This window comes from Lissotriton vulgaris, chromosome 1_1 (assembly GCF_964263255.1).
Source record: "Lissotriton vulgaris chromosome 1_1, aLisVul1.2, whole genome shotgun sequence".
Classification (NCBI taxonomy): Eukaryota; Metazoa; Chordata; class Amphibia; order Caudata; family Salamandridae; genus Lissotriton; species Lissotriton vulgaris.
Window position 1 is genome coordinate 724,978,467 of NC_141685.1, and position 15,915 is coordinate 724,994,381.

The 15,915-nt window shown below is 44.0% G+C and overlaps 1 protein-coding gene across 1 annotated transcript in view; it reads left to right on the forward strand.

Moving 5' to 3' along the window:
• LOC147747717 (complement factor H-related protein 2-like) overlaps positions 1-15,915 on the forward strand; it is a 297,443-nt gene that overhangs the window by 163,749 nt on the left and 117,779 nt on the right. Inside the window, exon 5 of the mRNA XM_086926053.1 lies at positions 6,631-6,827. Coding sequence (XP_086782179.1) covers positions 6,631-6,827 — 197 coding nt within the window. The remainder of the gene's footprint in view (positions 1-6,630; positions 6,828-15,915) is intronic.

Consider the following 15,915-nt stretch of genomic DNA (forward strand, 5'->3'; position numbering starts at 1 on the left):
TAGTTGTTTCTTTGTATGTAATTGTTCTTCTAGTTTCCTTTATAAAGGAAACATGTTGAAAGTTCCCTACATTTTCTCCAACGTTTGCAAACAATTTGCAATATTTATTTAATTCACTAGCCCAGTAGTCTGCAATATGCCTTTCATTCAGGAGGACCAGAGCTAGTCATGGGTGCATGAAACAACTGCTTCTGTGGTGTCTTTGGAGTTTCAACATCATTTAGGGCATGGACGGCATTGGATTCAAATGCAAATGTTTTTTTGGTTTTTTTCCCACTTTTTTCATGTGGGTTAAATAAATGCCTTTGTTGGATGTGTGTGGTTGTAGTGTAACTTGCAAACCTTTTTTTAGCCCTGTGTATTTTCATTTTTGGCATTGTTGTATTAAGGCTGTGTTGTTCAGCATGCCTCCTTTGCCTGGCCAGTGTGTGAGTGTGTTTGTTTGTAATAGTGGGCCGGCATTTGCCTTGGCTGAGCCTCTCCATGTGGCCAGAGGCCATTTTGTAAATCTGTGTCCACATAAATGACCTGCTTGGGTTCAATGTGCTTTTGCCATAGACTTGCATGTCTTCTTTCCTTTGTTTCTTTATACTTATTGCTTCTTGTTGTAGCCTGCCTGGCGAACGAGCAGAGAGGCATGGGACAGCGAGGGGAACAGAAGAAAAAACTGGGCAGGGACACGGCGCAGCGAGGGCTACAGAAGGAAAGACCGGGCAGAGAGAGCACGGCGACAGCGAGGGGAACAGAGGGAAGAAAAAGGGGTACAGACCACGTACAGGCAGCGGGGGAAGACAATAAAAGCAATAAAGCAGAGGATGAACAAACCTACCTAAGGCCTACAACTGGCCACGAGGGATGAGGCGCAGGTGGTAGCCTGCGGATGGTGGAGGGCCTCGAACTTCCTCAACAGCGGCAGTGGCATATGGGTCAGGGAAACACTGGCGGTGCTGTGCAGAGGGGGAGCAACCTACCTGGCATTTTTCTCCCGTCGTTCCTCCTTCTTTCCCATTTCGTTCGACCCATCCATCAAGGTCGTATGACTCTTAGTCTTCTTCGTACAACTTTCCTAGTTGAGTTGGAGTCAGATAGAAGAGGCCATTAGTTACTCAACTACCATCGCTAATGCTATTGCTAATGCTAAATAAAGGGTGTCTTCTTCAACCGTTGTTCACAACAACTTAGTCTCTCTCAACAGTAAAGTACAGTATACCCTTGCAGCGACTGTGTAACTATTGTCAATAAGTAAGGAATATAAGTACAACTTATCACTGCCCACCACTGCTGCTGGCTCACCCACCCCTGTATTGGCTTCCGCGTCTGCTCCCTCCTGGCTGGCGTCACCTGCCCCGCCGCTGGCCCCGGCACTGGTGATCGATATGCCTAGAAAAAACATCACATATTTTTTGAATGCCATATACGCCTCCCCTTATTTTCTTTTCACCAGTAAGATTGAGAAAATATAATACATACATACATACATCACTAGTACAAATTGGGTACTAGAGTAAAGTAGACAGTAGTATGTCGTAGCCTATCAAAAATAGTAAAATATCTGGTTGAGAATTTTGTTGGTGGCAATTGCCGAAAAACCTCTCTAGATTAGGAAGAGGACAACCCAAAGGACTGTACTCGGTGGCTAGAGCTATTGGTGAATCTGAGTTTTAAAACTTTTTAAAAATAAATAGTGGCCAACTTGGCAAGCTACAGACAGACTAATCGTAGTACAGAGTCAGAGGCAGTTATATTGATGTAAAAAAATGACACTGGAAAAAATATAACTAAGTAGGTAGGTAATGCAGGCATAACAAGAATTTAGAAACAGATTGTGTTCCGACCAACTACACAGGCTCCCATTGAAGAAAGGGGTGCTTTCTGAAAATCATGCACCCTGTGGCAGGCACCCCATTGTGCCTGCCACACTGTGCATGCATTTAAAGGAGGGACCCTGGGGTTCCCCCAGGGGCCTCATTCGGATACCTCAGGTGAAGGAGAGCCTGCTCCGGGCCCCCAAATGCAGGTTCCAACAGCCAATTTGTGTAGGAACAACTGATTCAGAAAGGCTGTCCATGGACATCCTAATTGCTCAGTTGAAATGGGGTCCATAGACCACTACGATTAGGCTCCTACCGGAGCCTGCTCCGGGCCCCTAAAGGCAGGTTCCAACAGCCAATCTGTGTCGGAACAACTGATTCAGAAAGGCTGTCCAAAGAGATTCCTAATCGCTCAGTCGGAAATGCGGTCCATAGACCACTACGATTCGGCTCCGACCGACTAGTTTACTCCAATAGCCGTTTGGAAACCGAATCGGAAAGTCCAAACAGTTTCCAACCATCATAACAAGTCTTTCGGAAAAGTGTCCAAGTTGATCGGAAAGGCGGGTTCTGAATCGGATTCATACTAACCAAATGGCATTTTGATACTTTACAAACAACATTGTGACCTGTCCCTTAGTCATATTTCAATATATAGCCTACATGGACCACCGCCCATAACTTTTCTCATAATATTCCTTTCAAGGCTCATACATAAAGTTTATCTGCATGCACAATTGTATTCATAGATTTTAACTTCATCAGTGAAATGTTCTGATATTCCACACTATCTTGGACATTTCCTACAATTTTCTGACAGATTTTCCACTTCCTAATGCACACCTAACTCAATTATTCCAACCATCCTTCCTATATCTTATTGTATTATTGGCAAAATCTCAGCTTACTTTTTTCATTATACTTAATTAGGTTTTTATCATCCCATCATGCTCTTTTATTTCGCTACGAGGATGCTGAATACACATTGAGTGGCAGTTCCCCATTTATCTATTCAGAAACACATGTGTAGCTTTTACTATGTGTTCACTCTAGACAAACCCTGGCTCAGTCTACTTCTGCATCCTGTTCATAGCATTGCCCTGACTTCTCACCGGCTGGAACCTGCCTGACTCTACCTTAGCCTGTGAATGACAAGCAAGGACAGTGTGAGATCATGGGCTAAGGTGAATGCTGCCTCTATTTTGAAGGGTAACTGTGACATCCAAATCAACATATATTTCAATGGCACTTAAGTCCTTGCTGTTCAACCTCTCTTCTACAGCTGTCTGGAGCATGTGTAATGGGATAAGAAAGAATGCACCACAGGCATATTTGCCAATCTTTCATTCAATGCGAGGCAGCAAGCAAAGTAGATGCGTTGCACTGCATAAAAGGGAGGGACTAGAAATGCTACATATTTACAAAGCTATGCAACATTTCTGCGATTTCCTTCCGTTGGAACACTGTGTGCTGCCCACCCCCAATGCAGGCATCCTTGCACCACAGTGCAACTTAGCTCCATCAGCTCTTCAAGTGTGCACAGCGTCTAAAAGACTGGACTTTGTTTCCTGCCAGACAATAGAGCAGCTAATTAGATAAAGATGCAATTATTTCACTGTGAAATCCTAACAAGAGGTCTTCATGAATCCTTGCATTTCTCAACAAGCACTTTATACAAAATAATCAATCAAACCTCAGAGCCCTCAACCCTTCAACATCTTTCCTTTGGCATCCTCCACCTTCACCTTTTTACAAATGCGTTCACTGTGGCATGTGTAGATGTGCCAAAGATAAAACTAAGAGCTTTCGAATCAATGATGGAAAAGTGTATGATATAAGAATTAATATTACATGTAGCACAAAATATGTTATTTATATCATTGAGTGCAAATGCTTACGAATTTATGTGGGTAGCACGATCCGCATGCTGAAGGAAAGAATGAGCGTGCATCTACGAGCAATAAAAAACAACAATGTAAGGTACCCAATAGCGGAGCATATTCACAATTGCAACATGCAAGATCAAAGTAAGGGTTTCAAATTTTATGAAATTGATCATGTGTACATAGACCCACGGGGTGGAAATAGAGAACTGAAACTAAGGAGGCAGGAGGCAAGATGGATCATGCGTTTACGGGCCGCAGAGGACGGCCTACATTTTGATCAGGAGCTTCAATATTTTCTTGGTGATTAACTTTATAGATAACTTTTTAAATGATACTGTAAGCTCAGTCATACATTTTTGTCACAAAGTTAGAGAGGGGTCACAGTATATCGTCAGAAATAGAAGATAGGGCTACAATATAGCATTGAATACTAGAGTTTAAGGGTAGAAGTAATCAATCATAGCACTTGACAATAATGATCTATGTAGGAGAAATAACATTAGCAGTGTAAGTGATAAGTGAAAGGGAACTTGGTTTTAGAATAAGGACTGACATGGGGAATGAGGTAACTAAAGCGCCTGAAATTGATAACATGTAAGAATTATGAAGGATGGAACTTAGAGCTGTAGTTGGGAACTTAGAACAGTAATTTGACATTTAAGTATAACAGTATAACTGGTTATAAATTATGACAATTGTAGCGCTTGATATTAAAGGAATTGTTTGTTAGGATTAAGATATCCACAAACGCTACTAGTGCAGCTTAATAGTGGAACTCTTAGACATAACTGCAGGAAAAGGGTCCATTTAAAGATGGCGGTCGTGTTTGTTGGCCGGTAGTCCGTTTTCTCTTCCAAATTGAATTTACTTAGTGGAATCAGGAAGTTGATCGATGTCGCCTGCACTCAGGTGGTACACAACGCGGAAGGTAAGCGGTTAAGACTAAGGACTGGGGGAGAGCTTCGGTATATAGGCACTAAGTAGTAATAGCACATTGCACATTTGACTTTTGACAGGGAGAAACGTGAATGAGCAGGCGGCGGCAAGATATGAAGTTCGGATTTTGATTGATGAGATTGAGGTATGTCACTTGGCTTAGACTGCGAGCTCAGAAAAAAAGACAGAGTTAGTGTTGACAAATATGTAAGTCAAATGTTGTATTTAACACATTACAGATGAGGCGATTGTAGCCTAATTTGGGATTGGAAGGTATAGCTTCGGATTACAGCTATTTACCTGCACGCCCTGGTTTGAAAACGCAGGTAAAACCGGCCACTAGATGGCGGTGGTTACTTTAACCCCTTCACTGCGGCGGCTATTCCGCCGCAGTGCTACGGGGGCGGGGCAGCGGGGCGGCCGCGCGGCGGTCCCGTGCTCGTGATGGAACCGCTCCATCACGGCGCGTGGGTGAGCTGTGCTTGTGACGGAACGGTTCGGTCATGGACCGCCCCTCTCAATAGAAGGCTCAGCGCAGGCGCGGAATTCGCTCCGCGCATGAGCGGCGAGCGGGCCATGATGGAACCGTTCCGTCATCAGCACAGCGCACCCGCAGCTGATGACGGAACGGTTTCGTCTTCAGCGTGCAAAGGGTTAAGTGGATAATCAAAAGAGAATAATCCATGAGAAACGTTCTAAGGCTATTGCATGCCTTTATTCATTCATTTCAGAACGAATGCGGATGCATTTATAGATTTTATGAACTCTTAATGAAGCAAGGACAGTGGATAAGGAGTTGTTTCCACACAGGAGGTAGGGAATCTTCCGGTTAATATTCAAATTACTGAACAAACACGCAATGATCCATGTTTGCCTTTTTTGCCATTACTATAATGGGTGCTAAATCGATCCTGTCTTTATGTTCGGTACTGAAGTGACAAAGATTCAAGGTATTTACAATTTGAATGGTTTGTTGTTTGCAAACACATGGGCTATGAATTAATTACAAAACAAATGGTCTCAGCTAAAACGAATCACTTTCACACTAGGCTACTTATATGGTAAATGAAGTATAACACATTTTTTCGATATGTAACCTTTTATTCAATGTGTCCTGTGAATTATTATCATTGGTGATTGGTTTTCTTTAAGCAGGTTATATCACAAGGTGTACAGTAATCATTTTCGAATCTGGTGCATGTTTTTTACGGTTTTATAAGAAATGGAAAGCACAAAGTTGTCTTGGCCATATGGGGCTACGCATTTTAATTCATTGCATTTGGAATTGTTATTGTAAAAGCGGTTTTTGTATAATTTCCAGCCTTGAGAAAGCCGATGGGTTGTGTTTAACCACGGCGAAACGCGTTGGCATGGAACTGGAGTTCGAAATAATTAAAAAGAAGAGCCTTGGATTGTTTAATGCTTTTTTAGAGAGAAAAGAAAAAATATTATTTGTGATAAGGGGTGTGCTGCAATTAGTGTGATTATCAAGTGTGCCTAATCTTTTGATTACGCAGAGAGAAGTGGGGTGTTCTCTTCTCCCATTGTTATTGCAAGCACCCAATTGAATTGTACCTAAATAACAAGATATTCAAGTGTATTTCTACATGAGCGCTACAAATCTCCTTTAACACCCAACGTTTAATGCTGCAACTAATGTGTTTGTATTTACATCATCCATCCTTAAATGGATTTTTTGAAAGAAGAAAACATTAATTGAAAGGTGACTGTTGAGTGTCCATGTACGGATTCCTTCTCTTGAGGATAAAAACATGCAGTGGCACAGACAATAGGTTTCACAGAGGTTATATTCAGGGACATATGTTCAACTTTAACATCTGGAGGACTCATTTTTATGGGAAGTAAGCAAACTTAAAAATGAAAAATTAGAAATGTACAAAAGTAATTTGTGGAAAAGCAGCTGTATTATGCCCTTGTATATAATTACACTATGATGTCTTTTCACAGATTTACGATATGGTTTCTCAATTTTTCAGGTTCATGCATATTGGAACAGAAAGAACTTGACCAGAAGAACATAAAGCTTCTTCCAGGCTTTGCAAACCTACAATATGCCACTAACGGTCAAGTTATTGAATTTTCTTGTAAAGAAGGATACATAAAACACACACGCTCAAGTGACTTATCTCAAATATGTGAAGAGGGGTTCATTGCATACCCCATCTGTATCAGAGTAAGTACAGACTGTAAAGGAATGACAATTGCATTCACAAAATTCTAGTAACCTCCTCGTGGTGTGAGAGCAAACAAAGTCATGACATTGGTAATCACACATAATTGAATGAGTGCACTTTTAAACAATGTCATATGAATAGAGTGTCTCAATTGTCTAAATTGCTACTTCCAAGTTAGAAGCATGAATTGCAATGTCCTGTATTGAGCAGTAATGTTGACTGAACAACCTAAGCATCTAAATGGTATAATTGCCTGTGTCATTGTCCTCATGATAAATCCATCCAGATATCCCGTAATATAAGAGACAATGGTGATCCATGAAGTGTAGATGTTGAAGCCAGGAGTTTCGGTTAAATATAGGTTTACAAGAAAGCAATGTCACCTGTTTAGAGGTTAAAAACCTTCTATTTGTTTGGCAGGTCTTGGACGTTGAATGAGATTTATCAGGACCTGTACCACATAAATGTCTTTAAAATCGCAATTTTATCTCAGCCAATGACGAGAGTTAGTCATGAGTTAAAAACATGTTAAATGCATCATTTAGTATACAATCCTTTTTTTAATCAGCAGTTTAAGATTATCATATTAATTCATCAAAATAATCAAATACATTAAGCTTGTTCCATAAAGTAATGAATCCCTATTCTAATAATGCGAGGAAAGCATTAATCCGAACCCCTGATGAGTTCTTTGTCAGAATGATAGAGTGAGAACATAAGCACACAGCTTCTATATAAATTGAATATCAAAAGCAGAAGTACTCATTAAGAGAAGTTCAAGCAACACAGTAGAATTATAGAGCAAAGTTTGTTACAGTAACAGGGAAAGCAAAGATCTTGTCTACAATATGGCAAAATCTCCTCTGAGCCTAATCTAGGAACACGTAGTAATATAAACAACGCAGATATCTCAATGCTGCATTTCATGATGCCAGCCAATCATCTTTTTAGTCTCTTCATGGAAACTCCTTGTCTTCTCACTGGGCACACAATTCAAATGTGTTAGAAACTTATCAGGTAGCAATATCCAGTGTAATGATCTTGGCAGTTATTCCCGAAGACAAACTACTTTCCCATCAGGAATCTTCATCTTTATTATTCGAAATTATATTTAATTAAAACATGTAACAACAATCATGGTGTAAGTAGAAACATTAATTGAATTACATGACCATCCTAAGAACATTTTTATTTGTGGAAGTAATACATGTCGGCGGGAAGGTCAGCAAAAATAAAATTTCTATTGTGCACTTTTTGCACCTTCGTGGGTGTAATGGGTCAGTGGAAAAATATTACTGAGTCAGTTGTTTAGACCAAATGTAATCAATTATGAATGTGTACTACATTTTGCACATTTTAAACACACTTTTTTAATTCTCGTGTAATTCTTTCGAATTCTGCGTGTTACTATATGTACGTTATTTTCTTGATATTGGTATAAGCTCCTCCAACCCCCCTGCTGTTTTTTAAACCATCATTCATTTTTCACAAATGAATCACACAGATATTACTTTCCTCCTCCTTTGTTTATTCAGTTCTCCTTCTTTTCAGCTCAGATATTTCTTTATTCTTTTGTATTTTTATTGATTAAATCATTTAACTCTTAATCTTTCTTCATTCGCTTGTTCCTTTCTTTAGCCTTTCTCCTGTTCAAATAATATGTATAGCTTTTAAAGAAAGCAACTAATGTTGATATGCCAAACCTTACTGTTAGTAGTGGTACCACAACAGTTTTTAATACTTCTCCTCCAACAGTACAACCCAATTGCTAATGGCAGAAAATCCTGTTTTTACACCTCATAATACACTGATTGTCTAAATGGTTATAATTCAGGTTTTAGATCTGAAATATTTTTGATGAATTTTAATATTTTCTTACATTTATCAGAGACATGGAGAAGTGTGGCTCAGGGGTTAGAGGCAGCAGACCCGGAAGCTGAGATCGGCCCTGGACCAGGGTTCAATTCCCCACCTCGGTGGGTCTTGGGTAAAAATTCCACGGACTCGATAATTCTCGCTCCGGTGCCTTCTCGACTCACGGGTTCACACTCTGCGACTCTGGGCAATATCTTGCTTAATCTCCACAATGGCCCCTCGCGGCGGGATGCCTGGCTTTCACCTTGTGGATACCCTGCCGGGGTTATCTCACAGGGGAATAACAGGACGGGTTCCCTAAGCAAGCGCCGGGAAACCCACTGCGGGTAGCTGTGCGCTATATAAGCTCAAATACATTTACATTTACATTTACAGACAGGAACAAAGGAGCAACAATGCTGATCTTTCAGTAGCTTGCAAACTCTGCCTTTTTCATCAAGTACATTGTCTAATGCTAAGCGATTCTGTGAAACCATGGACCTAATAGCAACTAATTCATTATTTACAACTGCTAGAGTAACAGAGGTGCTGGTGGCTAATTTGTCAATCACTGTTGGAAGCTGTCTGATCTTCTCATCATTTAGGTTTACCACTGCTGATGGAATGATTGCTCCAAAGATGTCTCCCACTAATTGGGATCCATCTCTTACACTATGTGTATGTCTGTTTGAAAGTGTCATTAGTAAATCACAAACACTATATACATGATACATTTTTGGGAACAACAAAACTAAATAGCAAGTACCTTTTCAATCAGCTGGCAACTAGAAATAAACATCCTCTTCAAAAATAAAATAGACTGGTATAACTGATTCTTCTCCTTGCAATATTTGACATGTGCCTCCTGCAATTTCAAATGTGTGTTCAATTAACCCCTACTGACCTTTTTTCTTAACTGATTTCTTCTGTTGAAAACACATACTTTACCCCTTTGTTTCTATTTAATTTCAACTTTGGATAAGTCATTTTATTTTTATATTCATCTTTTTCTTTCTTGCAGACATTTTCAAAACTTCTTTCCCCTTCTGTTTACTGCAAGTATAGTTTGATTTGATCCCAGGAGGCAGAATTGGTGCAGCTGCCTGTTATTTTTCACTCCTTTCTTCTCTTTGCTTTTGTGCTCCTTGTGGTACCACTCTTGGTTCTTGTCCAGCTTGAGGAGATCGGACTACTAGGGCCCTCAGTTCTGGTTCAAAGAACACTGGGCTATATTATCAAGAAAGGGTGATACATTATTGCTGCTTTTATTGGCAGGAAACTGCCGCTAAAGCAGTGATAATGGACTTGATAATATGCCCTTGTGAATTCCGATAGAAGCCCAGGTTCTGGTGTTAACCTGGGCTTCTATGGGAATTTACAAGGGCATAGTGTAGGAGTGTAGGGTCTGCAATCCTATGATCACCCCAGATTTTTGCTTTTTGCTTCACTGGTTTATGACTTCCCTGGCTGTGGGCCTGCTAATCAGACCCACAGCCTAGCTGTTCTCTCTCTAAATTGACATGTGTACCTTAGGTGCATTTACCAATTGGTACTGGGCCCCCTTATCAGACCCTGTAACTCAGGGCATAGGTGTACCCAGGGCCTACCAGGGGCTGCAGCATGTATTATGCCACCCCTGGCTGGCCATCTAAATCTGACACAACTGGCTGCACGACAGCTGGGGCAAAGTGGTGTAATCACCCTTTGCTGTAGATATAGTATACCTATATCTAACCCTAAAATAGACACATGTATTCCTATCAGTCACTCCTATGGCAGGCCTTAACAATCCTGAAGGCAGAGTGCTTGGAAGTATGTTAGATGGTGCTCTGGCATGAGCTGAGCCCGTCTGCAGCTTGCGGAACCAAGTCCTAATAGCTGTTCTATGATAACGCATACCATATACTCTTAAGTGCATTATAATCCTCGCGGTTATTTGCTATCTTTGGTATCGCTTTATCAAATCATGTCGAGTAAGGTGTCATACGAATTAGAATACTAACCCCTCGCCAATTCTGGTGACGGGGTTAGCATTCCACCCTTCTAGAGGGACACGACATGTGTGTAACTGTGAACCCCGGTTAAAGTTAACTCGAGCCTCAGCATCATAAAATGGATGCTGCCACCACAGACACAAGTCTGACCTCCTGCTGCTGGGAGTCCTTCCAGCGAGGAGAGCTTGGACAAAGGGTTTCCTGTCAGGGGCGGTGCTAGCACCATCCCAGACAGGGTTTTGTGTATCCTAGGTAGGCAGGGCTGAATAGGAAGGTGACTCAAGTGGCACCCCGATGCTCACTGTGCATCTGCCGGCTTGAACCAGTTCCAGGGGCACACCAGCCCCTGAGCTGGGGAAAGTCCGGACATGGGAGAGGGGTGTAACCACCCCCCTTCCTGGTCCCACCCATGGGCAGGACCTAGTCGCGTACCAGCCCCTTTCTTTAGAATAAAGGTGGGAGCGGGGACCCTTCCAAATTAGATCATCTTTGAATCCTGAAACTACTTTCTACGAAAGGAACTCTCGACTTCTTCTCAAGATTTCTCCCTTGTGACTAAGGAGTAGTCACCCTGCAGCAGCAGGCACCAACTAAGTATCTTGCGGTTTGCTGAAACGTCCTTCCTCCGGAACCAGACTGCCAAGCTTGACGAGACCTGGACTCCCTGCCCTCTCTGACCTCAACCTGCCTCTGCAGCACAGCTGAGAACCGTAGGTGCGACGAGCCCAGAGGACCCGGCGATCATCAGAACCAGCACGACACTAAACCAGCACGACCACTGAGGGACCCTCGAGTGGGTGCACTGGGGTAAGAGAAGCCCCAACCCCAAGCAGCACGAGCACCGAAGTCCAGCCCCCCAGCGTGGTGCCCTTTTGCTCCTGGGTTGCTGCTACGTTGTCCGGTCACTTGCCCGTTGGCTAGTGACCCTCCAGACAACGTCCTACGTTTGTTTCACCACTGGTCTAGCTCCTCTAGACTGGCCCAAGTCTCCTCCTGAAGGGGACCTTCCTCGGACCCTCCTGGTCCACCCAAGACGCCATTTTGTGTCGCCACGTGGGCTTGCCGTAGCCAAGGCTTGTTGCCTCCTTCACCGGATCCAGCATCGCCAGCAGCAGACATCCGACGTGGGACAGCTCGCAGACCTCCAGCCTAGTCGACATCAGCGCCCCTGGTCCGTGCAGCAGCAGAATCCAGTGTCACCTCTTCACCTGGCTGAGTGACCTCGTCCGGTGCCATCCTGGTGCCCACCTAATCACTGGCTAGTGATTCAGAGCTTGGTCCGCTCTGCTTACAGGTACTCTTCTTCACTGATCCGTCCCTGGATCAGCCCAGAACATCTTCACTGGTCGCCTGCCAGCAACTTCCACTTCAGGCTCCTGGTTCGTCAACAAGGATTCCCGACGACATTTGAACCCTATGCAGCCGCAGCCCCTGGGCTAGGTAAACCGAGTACCATGGTGCTCCAGCATAGAACAACTCTCTAAGTGTCTAGATCCACTTTCGTTTTTGACCTACCTAGTCGGGTTCGCCCGAGAACACTAACTTTGCATTTACTAGTATCCATAGACTTTGTCCCGCATTACGCGTGAGAGTTCCCACTCTGCACACGGCGTTCCTAGACCTCCTGCTTCTAATCTAAGGGTTCAGCATTGTAGGCCTAGCGATTCCAAAGTCTCTGAGAGTAGTACTTGCCTGCTAGTAACTTCGCATTCCACTTCCATAGTATATGGTTTTTCGAGCCCCTTGGGCATTTATGTAAATTGTGCAACTTGAAGTATTTTCCTAAGAGTTTTGTTGTGTGCTTAGCTCCCTGACTCATAAAGAGATCAGGGTAGACTTGTTATAAATAAATATCCTTTTATTTTCATAACAACTTGTGTGGTGTCCTTTCACTTGGTGTTCAAGGGGTATATGTGATGGTATAACAGCTGGCTTAACACGCCCTCTAGAGTTTAGCCTAAAGACTGCTCTTGTCCATGCTACTAGGATAGTTGGTCTATAAGGTTGACTTACAACCAATCATCAATAAGGGTCGTTTGGAATGATACACAGTGATCACTAGAATAGTGAGCACTACATATCAGGCCAACTTCTCACATTGGTGAGCAGCGGTTGGGATTTGAGCTTGCTGTTGTTTTACCACACGTATCCTAAGAATATCATTTGAAAGATCACATAAGTACCCAGGTACATATAACTTAGCTTAGAATACTCTGGGTTCTACTGAACCAGCTGTTGTAGTTCAACAGGGCCTAGCACACCCTGACTACAACTCTTAGCAAGGGATCAGTAGGCAAACAAATAGTGTAGGTAAGTGCACCACTTACACCTCACTAGAAAAGCATGTCAGACAAAGGAGGGAACTCAGAGGCCCCCCTTGTGTCAGTTGACCCTCCACAGGTCGTCTCAAGATATGCAGCTCTTAGCTTCCAGGAGATGAGACAAGTGTGTTCCTCCAGGAAGCTAAAACAGGGTTCTAACCCTACCATCCCATTCCTGATTGGTCTCTTAGAGACTTATGATGCCAGGAGGGCTTCTAACACAGGCCCTTCTAATCCAGATGGGATCATGCCCCCCTTAGAGGGAACCCTTGGGGACCCTGACCTCCAACTCAATGGCACAGGTAGTGATGAGGAGGAATAGGATCAGGAAGTGTCAGGGGATGAGGCAGACAAGGGTCAGGTAGAAGTCAGTAGACTCACCAGGACCAACTTAAGCAGGCATGAGAATGGACTTGGGGGACCCCCAGGGCCACTTTCAGGCAGGCTTAACATTGGGAATGGAAGAGTTAGGTCTCTATCCAGAGGTTCTAACAGATCCATTCGAACCAATGGCTCTCAGACCTCTTCTCACAGAAGGATGACATCCCCTCAGAGACGAGAACATGAAGCTAAGATGAGGGAAGTCAATCTGAGGATTGAAGGGGAAGAACATGCCATGGCCAAAGAGAGACTTGCCTTTGCTAGAGAGCAGAAATTGAGTGGGACAGACCCCCCTGGTGGCAGCATTTTACCTAGAGAAAAGGACAGGAGTTTAGACACTAGACACCTGAGTAAGATAGTGACCCCCTTTAAACAAGGGGATGATATCCACAAATGGGTAACTGCTTTGGAGAGGGCCTGCACTGTCCAGTGCGTCCCCCAGAGTCAGTGGGCAGCTGTCTTGTGGCTCTCCTTTGAAGGCAAAGGTAGAGATAAGCTCCTCACTACTAGAGCTGAGGATGCTAACAATTACCAAGTCCTGAAAAATACACTGATAGATGGGTTTGGCCTAACCACTGAGCAGTGCAGGTTGCTGTTCAGGGATACCCAGAAAACTCAGTCTCAGGATTGGTCTGACTTTGTGGATTGTGCCACTAAGGCTTTGGAGGGCTGGTTGCTGGGCAGTAAGGTTACTGATTACACAGGATTGTACAATCTGATCATGCGAGAACAGATTTTAAATAATTGTCAGAACCAGTTGTTGCATCAGCACCTTGTTGACTCAGATCTGACCTCTCCCCAAGAATTGGGAAATAAGGCAGACAGATGGGTCAGAACAAGGGTTAAGCAGAACCAGACTCAGAACCAGGGTGGTCAGAAGAAAGCAGACCAAAAGGGTAACAATAAGAATGAACAAAATGACCAGAAGTCTTCGACGGGCCCCCAACAAACCAAAGAGGGTGGGGGTCAGGCCTCACAGCAGAAAAAGAAGACTCAAGAAGGCCAGTCTAAAAGGTGGTGCCAATACTGTAAAAGTAAAACTCACTGGTTTAGTGAGTGCAACAAGAAAGGAGGGCAAACTCCTACCACTGCAGCCCCTAAGGCACCTGCACCCCCTAGTACAGTCAGCAGTGGTAGTGCACCTCCCACGAGATTAGTTGGGTTAACCTTGGGATCTGAGGTGTATGACAACTTAGTGGGCACACTCACTCAGGCTGCCACAGGGACACTTGTGCCAGTGTCACAATGGTGACACCTAACTTTGTGGACCCTGGACAGATCATGCTAGGTACAAACTATCTAGTGACCAATGCCAGCAATGTCACTACCCACCATAGTATGGCAATTGTTGATTCCTCCTGGGGAGGGGTAAGTGGCCAAAAGAAAGTTGTGGTTAGTTCAGACCTCCCAGTTGAATGTTTGTTGGGCAATGATTTGGAGACATCCCTATGGTCAGAAGTGAGTCAGAAGTCAGAAGATTTATATAGCGCGCTACACACCCGGAGGATCTCAAGGCGCTTGAAGAAGGGTGGGGAATTAGAGGACTCACATGGAAATGTTAGGCTTGCCAGCACATATGCTTGCTGTGACTCGGTCACAGGCCAGAAGATGCCCCACTGAACAGGTGCTGGATCCTGGAACAATGGACCAGACACCTTCCAAGAAGAAGAGCAGTTGGGTTAAGGCATTGCCTTCCCCCTTGCCCCAGGTTGTGGATCAAGTCTCAGAGGAGGCTGACCTCAAAGAGCTGAGGGAAACTGAGCCTAAAGAACTTGAACCTGATCAGGTTGAGTTTCTGGGTTCAGGGGGACCCTCCAGAGAAGACCTGGGGAAGGCACAGTTAGACTGCCCTTCCCTTGAAGCCCTCAGACGGCAGGCTGCTGCTGAGGCTGAAGGGAACGCCACAGGTACCCAGAAGGTATACTGGGATGATGGAATCCTGTACTCTGAAGCAAGAGATCCCAAACCTGGTGCAACCAGGAGGCTGGTCATCCCCTTGTCACAGAGAGGGTTCCTTCTTACCTTGGCCCATGAGATTCCCCTGGCAGGACACTTAGGCCAGACAAAGACTTGGGACAGACTTGTCTCACACTTTCACTGGCCTCACATGAATGAAGATACCAAGGAGTTTTGTCGCTCCTGTGTCACTTGCCAAGCCAGTGGTAAGTCAGGTGGCACAACAAAGGCCCCCCTTATACCACTACCTGTGGTGGGGGTACCCTTTGAAAGAGTGGGGATTGACATTGTTGGTCCAATGGAACCCCAGACAGCATCAGGGCACAAGTTTATACTGGTGGTGGTGGACCATGCCACCAGGTTTCCTGAAGCTATTCCCCTTAGGACCACTACAGCACCTGTTGTGGCAAGAGCCCTAGTTGGAGTGTTCTCCAGAGTGGGCTTCCCTAAGGAGGTTGTCTCTGACAGAGGTGAAAACTTCATGTCAGGATATCTGACTGCTATGTGGAAGGAATGTGGTGTCAACTACAAGTTCACCACACTCTATCATCCACAGTGCAATGGGCTTGTTGAAAGGTTCA